This window comes from Pyrus communis, chromosome 9, assembly GCF_963583255.1.
Source record: "Pyrus communis chromosome 9, drPyrComm1.1, whole genome shotgun sequence".
NCBI classification, from domain to species: Eukaryota; Viridiplantae; Streptophyta; class Magnoliopsida; order Rosales; family Rosaceae; genus Pyrus; species Pyrus communis.
In genome coordinates, this window is record NC_084811.1 from 9323960 (window position 1) to 9335464 (window position 11505).

The 11505-nt window shown below is 38.3% G+C and overlaps 2 protein-coding genes across 2 annotated transcripts; both read left to right on the top strand.

Moving 5' to 3' along the window:
* On the top strand, positions 1–6920 carry LOC137744963 (protein NLP9-like). The gene is made up of 7 exons (XM_068484791.1): positions 1–141; positions 962–2023; positions 2291–2335; positions 2408–3151; positions 3893–4016; positions 4345–5975; positions 6164–6920. The coding sequence occupies exons 2-6, from the start codon at positions 1067–1069 to the stop codon at positions 5412–5414; spliced, it is 2940 nt and encodes a 979-aa protein (XP_068340892.1). The 5' UTR covers positions 1–141; positions 962–1066; the 3' UTR covers positions 5415–5975; positions 6164–6920.
* Positions 6921–7870: 950 nt separating this feature from the next.
* Positions 7871–11024, top strand: LOC137744822 (serine/arginine-rich splicing factor RS2Z32-like). Its single transcript, XM_068484628.1, has 7 exons — positions 7871–7982; positions 8518–8631; positions 9204–9243; positions 9373–9468; positions 9725–9912; positions 10025–10111; positions 10381–11024. The coding sequence occupies exons 1-7, from the start codon at positions 7894–7896 to the stop codon at positions 10790–10792; spliced, it is 1026 nt and encodes a 341-aa protein (XP_068340729.1). The 5' UTR covers positions 7871–7893; the 3' UTR covers positions 10793–11024.
* Positions 11025–11505: the final 481 nt, after the last annotated feature.

The following is an 11505-nucleotide window of genomic DNA, read 5'->3' on the forward strand; positions in this document are numbered from 1 at the left end:
AAAGCAAACGCATCCTGACCGTACGCCCAATGGGTTCGTCCTATAACTCGCAACGACAGAATCATCTCCCCTTCTCTCTGCCAGTTCGGAAGCGTTGTTAGGGCGCAAGCGAAAAATTGGGGATTTTTCTTACCAGTCAAGGTACTCGCGTTTGATAAATATGCAAGTTTTTAGAAATTAGGGTTTTGTTTTGGGGGTTTCTTCGTGTTTTATTCACTAGTATGTTGGTGAGCTTGCAAATTTTGAATTTTTATTTTATTTTACTTGTTGGGGTTTTGATTGGTTTCGTGCAGTTTGAATTGATATGTTGAGTTAGAGATTAACAGATGCTGGGTTTTTGTTTGTTAATTTGATTAGGGAATGTAATTAGAGCTTTAAAGTTGTTGTTTGTGAAAATTTGGTTGTGGTTTACTGTTAGGACTATTCAGATGAAGAATTGATTTCCACCGAATAAAAAGATGAATAACTGATGTTTAGTGTTTTAACTTTTTTAATTTAAGCAAAATTTTATTGGGTTCCACTGAACTTTGGATGCTCAAACAAGTGCTTATTTGTTCAGGTTTCTTTCTTAACTGAAGTAATAAGTTCGGTCCGAATAGATCGTTGTTAAATTACAAGCCCTTATTTTGTTCATGGTTTTTTTTATTAACTGAAGTAATGAGTTTTGTATGAGTAGATGATTTTTACTTTTAATTTTAAGCAAATTTTATAGGGTTCCTTTCAAAATTTTGGATGCTCAAATGAGCCCTTATTGTTCATTTTTTTTTGTTAACTAGAGTAATGAGTTCGGTCCGAAAAGATGCGTGTTAGTGTGTTGAGAAATTCATTAATCGATACAAACTGATAGTGTTAAGATGCTATGGTTTTTAATATATCCTTATCGTTAGTGTTAGATAACTGGATCTGAAATTTGTAGCAGGGTTTCCATGCTTACCATGCTTAGTGCTTTTTTTTTCTGCAGCTTGTAATGCCTAATTGTGATGATCGATGTGGCAATACACGTATAGTTATATGGTCCAATTTTAGCAGTAGTCATTTTTGATCAAATTTGGGTTTTAATCTGAATATGGATTATCACTTTTCGCCTAAAGATAAGGGAAATGATCACTGGGCTTCTGCCAGAGCTCAGGTTGAGAATTTGGCATCGTTTGACGATGGAACAAGGAACCCGATCTCAGAGGATATGTTTAATAACATTTCTGAGCTCATGAACTTTGACACTTATGCTGGATGGTGCAGCCCAGCAGCAACGGACCAGATTGCAGCCTCTTTGGGGATGCCATCATGTCCATCAGTGACCTATACACCCTTGGATGCCTTGAATCTCGTAGAACATAATGGTGAGCAATTGCCAGTTACGAGTGGTGCTGGAACTTTCAATGTTGGGGGAAGTTTCAATTGTGGAGACAAAATTGTGTTTGAGCACATGGGAACCCCCCAATATGGTGTTTCAACAGATTCCAATGATGCTAATGACTCAATTGTTAAGCTAAATAATGGGTCTTTTCAACAGAATAACGTCATGGGCATGGAAGACTATTTGATCTATAGGCCACCTGAATTGTCACTCAATGAGAAGATGCTTAAGGCATTGTCGATGTTTAAAGAGACTTCTGGTGGGGGTATTTTAGCACAATTATGGGTTCCCATGAAGCATGGTGATCAATACTTATTAAGCACTTGTGAGCAACCCTATTTGCTTGACCATATTCTTACAGGGTATCGTGAGGTCTCAAGGATGTTTACGTTCTCTGCAGAAGAAAAACAGGGTTCTATCTTGGGTCTTCCTGGCCGTGTATTTGTCTCCAAAACTCCAGAGTGGACTTCAAATGTTAGTTTTTACAATAAGACTGAGTACCTGCGGGTGGATCATGCAGCTAATCATCAGGTTCGTGGATCAATTGCCTTACCGATTTTTGATTTTGACCTGGAAAGTTCATGTTGCGCTGTATTGGAACTTGTCAGTACAAAAGAGAAACCCAATTTCGATACGGAGATGGAAATAGTTTGCAGTGCACTTCAGGTCAGTTTCTCTCTTCTCATGTAGCAGCACACACGTACCATATGCAGATGATTGATGCAAATCCTTTTTCCTCTCTTTGTTAAACTTTTAGGTTCATGCTAGTAGAATTAGTAGATGTAATGAATGCTCCAAAAGGTTACATTTACTAATTTTTGTGAGGTGCTTCTCAAGATTACAAATTCTACTACCCTATATGTTTCACATGTGTTGATTATTGTTGTCGATGTTTAAGTGTAAAAATTAATATATTTTGATGGCTATAAGCAGGCCGTTAATTTGAAGACCAATGCGCCTCTCCGACTTCTTCCCCAGGTACATATCAGAATATGTTATCTATTTTTTTGTTATTTTCTACACTTCTGATGAGAGAACCTTTGCTTGCAGTGCCTCTCAAAAAACCAAAGGGCTGCTTTAACTGAAATAAATGATGTCTTGCGTGCTATATGCCATGCACATTTATTGCCATTGGCTATGACCTGGATTCCTTGTTGCTACTCTGAGGGAGATGATGATGGAATTAAAAGAGTACGTGTCAAAGGGGGTTTTACAAATTCAGATGAGAAATGTATACTTTGCATCGAGGAAACTGCTTGTTATGTAAATGATAGAAGAATGCAAGGCTTTGTGCATGCATGTGCAGAACATCATCTTGAGGAAGGGGAGGGAATTGCTGGTAAAGCACTGCAATCAAATCATCCATTCTTCATTAATGATGTTAAAGCGTATGATATATATGAATATCCACTTGTTCATCATGCACGCAAGTATGGTTTGAACGCCGCAGTTGCAATTAGGCTAAGGAGCACCTATACCGGTGATGATGACTATATATTGGAGTTTTTTCTCCCTGTCAATGTGAAGGGGAGTACAGAACAACAACTTCTGTTAAACAACCTCTCAGGTACCATGCAGAGAATTTGTAAGAGTTTAAGGACAGTTTCAGATGCAGAATTAGTTGGGTTAGGAGGTGCCAACACTGGGTTTCAGAAGGAGACAAGCCCTAATATCCCACAAAGAAATTTTCAGACAACACTGTCAGATAGTGAAATGAATTCAGCTGAAAATGTCACCTTTAATGTTTTTAATCAAAGAAATGGGGGAATCGAAAGAGTTAATCCTCCTAAACAGGTATTGCTTTTATAAAAGAACAATATTGTGGATAATTCACTTGTGTCAGTTTCTTTAGAGAACTTGTATAGTTTTTATGATGTTTAATTTGAAACAGTGATGGAGATATTTTTTGGTCTTATTGAGTTTTTGTTAGTTATAATGATGGAGATATTTTTTTTGTCTTATTGGGTTTTTGTTAGTTATCTAGTACATATTGTAGGAACTACTAGTTATAACGAGAATGGAGGTTTATTGTCCATTGTTCTAAAACATAAATAGAAAAATAAATTCTGTAGATACGATTAGATGTAACTCTCAATCGAAAGTATTGTAGAACCAAGAAATCATAATAGTTTTACCCTCCTTTTGACAAGATTGTTGCCTTTAAAGTTACTTTCTGAAAGAAGCTGCTAGATATAATATCAAGATGATTTATTTTTTATGCCTTTAAAGATTAGGAACATCCAACATAAATATTATGTAGTAATCTTATGTGTAATCCTTCCTTGAGACAGACCTCATCTTTTCTGCTCTGCATTAAGTCCCAATAATGACCAACATTATCCTTATGTTTCTTTCTGCCGGTTGAAATTAAACATCTCCGTGTATTTGCTTTTGTAAATATGGAAACACTGCAAAGGGTCCTTATTATCCCTACCCGGAATGCTATGTTTTTATTGTATAATGGTTTTTCGTTGGATCTCACTTGAGGAATATTGTTGGAGGGATAACTTTTTTGTACTCTTCTTCCTTGTATAGGCACCGAGTGGGTCAATAAGGCAGGCGGAGAAAAAACGAAGTACAGCGGAGAAAAATGTAAGCTTGAGTGTTTTACAGCAGTACTTCTCTGGGAGTCTCAAGGATGCTGCAAAAAGTATAGGAGGTGAGAGTCATGTATAACGAGTCTACTTTTTAAGAATCCATATGAGGTTTTATCTTATGAATTCATTTTAATAAATAACTTCACATGTTCTCTATTAATTATAAACTTTTTTATGATAAGGCACAAATGAAGCTTATTTTTCTGCCTTTATTATTTTCTTACAGAAAATTATATTTTTCCTCCATGCTCTAGCCAGTCCATGACTCCATGTAGAAAACAAACATTTACTGTCAAGTTTCCATGCAAATTATCGTTTCATTGTTGAGTATAATTCTTGCTAATTATTTAAAAGGATTTCTTCACTTAACATATCATTGGCTTTTGGCAGTTTGTCCCACTACGCTAAAAAGGATCTGCAGACAACATGGGATCTCAAGATGGCCATCTCGTAAAATAAATAAGGTGAACCGTTCATTGCGGAAAATACAGACGGTGCTTGATTCTGTTCAGGGGGTGGAGGGAGGATTGAAGTATGACCCAACTACTGGGGGGTTTGTGGCAACAGGATCCATCATCCAAGAAGTTGATGCACCAAAAAATCTTTTATTTCCTGAGAAGAACCTGCTTATTGAGAACTCTGAGCCAGTTGCCCAACATCCCATTTCAATGCCTTCAATGTCCTACAATAATGGTGAGAGTTTGACAGTTAAGTTGGAAGAGGATGGGAATTGTGTTCCAACTTCTCATGAGAAAGAGGTAAAGACACAGAACATCCCTTTCATGCCTCAAGGGGACTCTAAGCCGATTGCAATGGATTTTGGATCATGCGATCCTACTAACCATGGGATCACACCTGATTTGAAGGGCTCTTATCTTGCAAAAGAAGTTAATAAATGGGGTCACATCCAAAACAGTCTAAGGTTAGACAATTCTGACTGCCACTTTGTGTCTCAGAACTCAAGCTTCTTGGTTCCTGCTGATGAGATGGACATGGGAGTACATGGAGATGATGGGATTGTTGAATATAACCAACATAGTTCTTCGAGCTTGACGGATTCATCGAATGACTTTGGTTCAACAATGCAGGGATACTCATCAAGCACTCAGAGCTTTGAGGAGCAAAAGCACCCACAAGTCGAGACAAGCACTGCAGAGAATGGGTCAAAAATAATCGTGAAAGCTACTTATAAAGAGGATACAATCAGGTTCAAGTTTGAGCCTTCTCTTGGGTGCCTTCAACTGTATGAAGAGGTTGCAAAGAGGTTGAAGTTGCAAAATGGGACATTCCAACTCAAGTATTTGGATGATGAAGAGGAATGGGTGATGTTAGTCAGCGATGCAGATTTGCAGGAGTGTCTTGAGATACTGGATGACATCGGAAAGCGTTGTGCTAAGTTCATGGTCCGTGATATACCTTCTGGCGTGGGTAGTTCTGGAAGTAGCAACTTTCTGGGGTAAATTTTGTGTTTGCTTTTATAGTATACTTGATAGGAATTTTCTACAAGCCTTATGTTCTACTTCCTATGGGGTTAAGTACTTCTGTGGTGGTGAGAGGGGACGTTGATGAGATGGTCACCAATTCAGACGTCATTGCTCCTTTCTAATATTAGCAGGTTGGCTATTGTAATAGTTCCGAATTAAGCAAAGAGAAGATATGGCCTATATGATCCATGTTACAATAAGCTCTGTATATGTTAGAATGGATGTAGTCATAGAAAGGTTAGAGGGGTATTAATCTGCAATGCTTAATCCCAGTTTGTACAGATCGTATATAATATATATATATATATATATATATATATATATATATAGATATGAAGTGGAAGAGATAAAATTTCCACGACGTGAAACACTTTCATCTTTCAAATCATTTTTGTTCCAAGGGAAAAGTATTTTAGGCCACATTATGCTCGCCAAATATAGTTCACTTCTATCACCGCCACTGGTGGAGTTCATGATGCACCTGCTTTGAAGCTTGCTGATGTTGGGATTGCAATGGGGCATTTCTCTGGAACTGAGGTATTTATCTAGTTGTTTTCGCCTGTTCAATCATACTTTTCAGTGCTTGTTATAATTCCCTTATTTGGTAGCTTAAGTTTGATTTTCTTCTTTCTTCCGACTTGTTGCATTTTGTTACTTCTTTTTGTACGAGGTCACCTGAGAATGTTCTCACTAATATTCACTTGAAACTTGATTATGTTGGACAGGATTGGGATGTACGCTGGACTGGCAACTGTCGGCATATTCGTTATTTGGCATACACATGGTTTTTCTCGAGTCTTAATCTCAGTGGGGATGGCTCCCCCTGTGTCACATAATCCCAGCTCGCGAATTGGGGATAGTTTCAGATTTTCTCCTTTGATGATAACCCCTGTGATGATTTCCATGGTGTCCCTCTTCGTGTTGATCCCCATCAAAATGTTCAACTCTCTCGGAGCCCTCTCGCTTTCTGAGGACGGAAGCTTTGTGCCAATGCCCCATGGATAAACTCCTGGCTCCTCACGGTCGTGTCTGTTTCATTTGTTCATTTGGCCCGCACTTCTTGATCCTCCATGCGCTGTTCTTTGTTCTAGTATCCCGTGTTGTGCCCCTGAGCTAGAACGAGCGGTGGCTTTGGCAGTTGCATTTCCGGTAATTCTCGTTATTATGATCCTGAAGTTTGTGCAGAGCTGGACAAGCAGGTTTCAACTTTTGCATAAGCAGAGCCCCTGATCCAAATATCTTTGCTAGATTTTATTTATTTTGTTTCTGTGTTCAGTAAACATTTTTGTGGTTGTGAAAACTGGTTTAACTTTTCCCCTTCATATCCGTAAAAATCTTGTCTACCAGGCTGACATGTGCAAAGTTCTGTAACGTGGTAGATACAGTGGAATTTACTTCCCAGGCTCATAAGCACATTGTGTAAGAATCGTCGTTCACTAGAAACGCGTTGAAAGTTTAATTAAATAAAGGTGCTCTTTTGAATGCTTGTGAGCACTTTTTCTAAAAGCACGTATTGACTGTCAAATTCGCTTATATTATATTTGGGGGATGAAATTTAAGATTGTTAACGAATTTTAAAATGATGGAAATTGAAATGACGGGAATTTAATTTTTAGAATTTGTGAATTTTCTTGTTTGGTTAATCTAAAAGAACATTGGAATTGAATATGGAATTTGTTATCTTTAAACTTTAAATCATAGAAATTGAAAAACAAAACTTATTTACATAGAATTTAAACTTAGGAATTGGAGGTCCCAAATTCTAAGGTTTTTTTTCACGCAGAAAGTTTAAAATTCTATGTTTATGAATCCAAACAAGGAGATTGATGCATGTCAATTATAAATTCTAATTTTACCCAAATTCTAAGTTTATTTCCCTCATTCAAACACAGTGTTATAGCTGTGTTTGACGAAAAAATTTAGAAGCGCTTTTGGCTCATGGAAGATTTTTTAGAAGCACCCATCATGTGCTATTTTAGAAAGCACTTCGAAGGGCTTTTGGATTTTTGATAGAAATCTCAATGTGTTCACAAGAAACGTTACTTCTAGCGGAAGTGCTTTTTATGAATTCTAATTTTACCCAAATCCCAAGTTTATTTCTCCAATTCAAACAGTATTATAGCTGTGGCTCGTGGAAGATTTTTTAGAAGCACCCGTCATGTGCTATTTTAGAAAGCACTTTCAAGGGCTTTTGGATTTTTGATAGAAATCTCAATGTGTTCACAAGAAAAGTTACATCTAGCGGAAGTGCTTTTTATGAGTGGTTACCAAAACTAGGGAGCGTTGTAATAAACCTCTATTTGTACTGATTCAGAAAGGCCAGGCCCATTTTAGGCCCAATTTAATCTGTTTGGCGGTAATGTCACGTACCCAAAACACGTCCTACTTCCTTACAACCGTTCGATTATTGAAAACGTATCGTGGCCGTCCAAGCGGTCGGTTCGTTCTATAAATTATGCGGAGTCCCCCTCTCTCCCTCTCACTGTGTTCCGCAAGAGTGATTAGGGTTACATCGAAATTTGGGGATTTTTGTAAGCATTCAAGGTACGCACCTGTAACAACATAAAATTAGGAATTTTTTAGGGTTTTCTCTTTTATTATTCTTTCTCAGGGGACTTTTTTTCACAAATTTTGGATTTTTATTCCATATGATGGTGTTCAAATTTGATTCGATATGTTTATGCGATAATTTTCTTTTGAATTTATGCGTTGAGCTACATATTAGTGGATTCTGTGGGTTTGTTTCGAGGTTAATTACCGGTTGTAATTACTAATTAGGGATTCTTATTTGTGAAAGCAAAGCGTGTCTTTAGGGCTGGTTTATGGTTGGATTGCTCAAGATGAAGAATTGGTGTAGTGTGAATATTTATTGGGTTCCATTCAAATTTTGTGGATACTAATGAATTGGGTCTTTTTCTTGTTAGCGTTTCGAAAATTCATTAATCGATACAATCGAGAGTATTAAGATGTTCTGCTGTTTAATGTTTTATTATTATTAATGTTAAATTACTGATTTTGAAATTTTAGCAAGGTTTCACATAGGGCCTGGTGCTTATAATGATAACGAATTTTCCTGCAGCTTGACAATGCCTCGTTATGATGATCGATATGGCAACACCCGTCTTTATGTTGGTCGGTTGTCTTCGCGCACACGTTCACGTGATCTAGAACGCCTGTTCAACAGATATGGAAGGTAATAACTAATGTCTATTTTTAGAATGCGATTTGAGTGACAAAATTGCTGTTTATCCAATTTATTTGATATCACAATGGTTATCCTAATGCGTCTTATTACTTAAATGTAATGTTAAACTAATCTATTAAATCATGATCAGTTTGTAAGAGCTGTCAAAATATTCCACCAAAAAGGTTGGGGACCTTTTGGTTTCTTGCCAAGCTTGCTTTAGTGCTTGGTTTAATGTAACTTTTCAGCTTGTGTGTGGGAGCTTTTAGCCCCAAGTGTTTTCTTAACTTGAATGATCTTGTTGAAGGTTTCTTGGGTTTGGTGGCCTTACTTGGAGGTCTATGGTGGGAGGGTGACCTTGGTGGAATTGGTGGAAATTTTGCCGAGTGTGGCCTTGGTGGAAAATCTTGCCGAGTGTATAGGAGACTTTGGCGATTCTTTCTGTAGTCTTATTGCTTGTTTTATCGAAATGGCAACAATCTCAATCTGGTGTTTAGTTTGTCTGTGACGGGCCAAGTATCATACACTTGAAGTTCTTAAAGTAATGATAGCCTTACTGTTTCTGGAAACCGTTTACGCAGAGTACGTGATGTGGACATGAAGCGGGAGTTTGCTTTTGTTGTAAGTTTTTATTTCCTCTTCTTTCTGATTTTTTTGCTTACAATGTTTTCTTGAGATCCGTTTGTGGATCATATGACCCAAATATGGATGGTTCCTTTTGTGGCTTCTGCTCTCACCTTCTGATAATAGGACTTTAGTGATCCTCGAGATGCTGATGATGCAAGATATAGCTTAGATGGTCGGGAATTTGATGGAAGTCGTCTCATTGTGGAATTTGCAAAAGGGGTAAGTTTATTAGCTGGATGTTTCTTTCCGAGTAAAATACCTATACATGTTATAGTTGGATTGTTTCAATTTGAATTAAAATGCCCCATGTACTTTCGTGGTTGCTTGCTAGCTACTGTACTCTTAATCTTGTTTGATCTTCCACCTAAATCCGTCATATCTACACCCCCTTATATTGTTGTGTTAGTTTTTGAGGTTTGTGTTTGTTCATTTATTGTATCAGACTGATAGTTTTTCCTTTGTTACTTTGGAGAAGGCACCACGTGGTTCGCGGGAATATTTAGGCAGAGGTCCTACTCCTGGATCTGGACGTTGCTTTAATTGTGGCATTGACGGCCACTGGGCTCGTGATTGCAAGGCTGGGGACTGGAAGAATAAGTGCTATCGCTGTGGAGAAAGAGGCCATATTGAAAGGCAGTGCAAAAATAGTCCAAAGGAATTAAGGTTGGTACTTGTTATAAAGTCTTTTTTCATTGTTTGTTGTTATTCCTCTTCCCTATTTTTGGATGAATATCTGTAGCAGCCTTTATTTCACATTGCTCAACTTGTATTTCAGTCGCGGGCGGAGTCGCTCACCAGTTGGATCACGTTCTCGCCGTGGAAGAAGCCGTAGCCCAAGTTACAGCCGAAGCCGCAGCTATAGGTCAGTATGCTCTCGATCCTGATAATGTCTATGAGGAATTTTGTGATATTAGAGCATGTGCTATTTTTAATTTTGATATGGTTATATGCCAACATCCTACACATATTACTGTAGTTATCTGGACTTTTGTAGTGAGTTAAGCGAATTACATGATTGGGGTATAGAAGGCTTGATAAACAAACTTAGATTCAGATGCATGATTTTCCTTGGGATACGCCTACATATTCCATATATTTATATTTATCAACCAGATCATTTCTTTATGGCAGCCGTTCAAGGTCCCCAGCAAGGAGAGGGCGAAGTGAGGATCGCTATGACAGATCACGGAGCCCTTCTTACAGGAAGAGTCCACTGCCCTCAAAAGGAGGGAGGAAGCGCAGCCTGACACCTGATGTAGACAGTCCTCGTGGGAGACGTAGCCCTTCTCCCAGAAATGGTAGAATGGAAATGGAGAAAGAGGGCTCTGATTACAGCCCCAGGGTAAGAAGTAGAAGTCCGGTTAGCCCCAGGTTAAAGAGCAGAAGTCCTGTTAGCCCTGATAGAGACAGCCCTGTTGTCAGGAAGTATCCAAGCCCTTCTGAAGCCGATGGTCGCGGTCGCAGTCCCAGTCCCAATCGGAGCCCCGTCGCAGATTATGATGATGACAACCGTCGCACTCCCAGAGGCAGCGAGTCACCTTAGGGTTCTGGGGAAAAGAAATGTCATTTGCTCGGGTAAACTTTTATATAAAATGTTAGTTTTCTTGTTAATTGTATTTAACTTGGTATTCTCTCTTTCTTGTCGGACTAGTTTTGGTCATATGTTGTGTTGTCGGACAGTCTAGTAAAAATGTATCTTGTTATTCAGAATTCGGGTTTCTGTTGCATAACGAAGGAACTTATATTTTGGGCTGAAAACAACTTAATTCTATACAGCAAGCTACATCGTGCAAGTTTCGAATGAATGTCTACAGCTACGGAATGGATCTTCGTATTCTTTCGTTTTATGGTGAAAAGAAATTATTCTTTCTTCCAGTTCGCTATGCGATTTGCACTATTGTGATCCATGGCGAATTTGGGCTAAAACAAACAATGATCGCAATGGTGCAAATCATAGATGCATTCTGTACCTACAATCGGATTGCGCACTCTACATTACAAATCTTGAGAGTTGAGACGCTTCTTGAGCATGTACCTAATGCAACCAATTTTGAATTGTACGAATGAGTTCGATATGTGCTTGTCGCGTCTTCTCTAAGTGTAAGACCCACAGCTCGTCTCAGGTACCAAGACAGTTATGAATTCACTACCAAGGCAACATAATTACAAAGAAAGAGCCGTAGTTACAATAAGCACACAGCTAATTTGGACCTCCAAAGTAAAGCAAAAAATTCAAAATTCACAACAGACGACTGT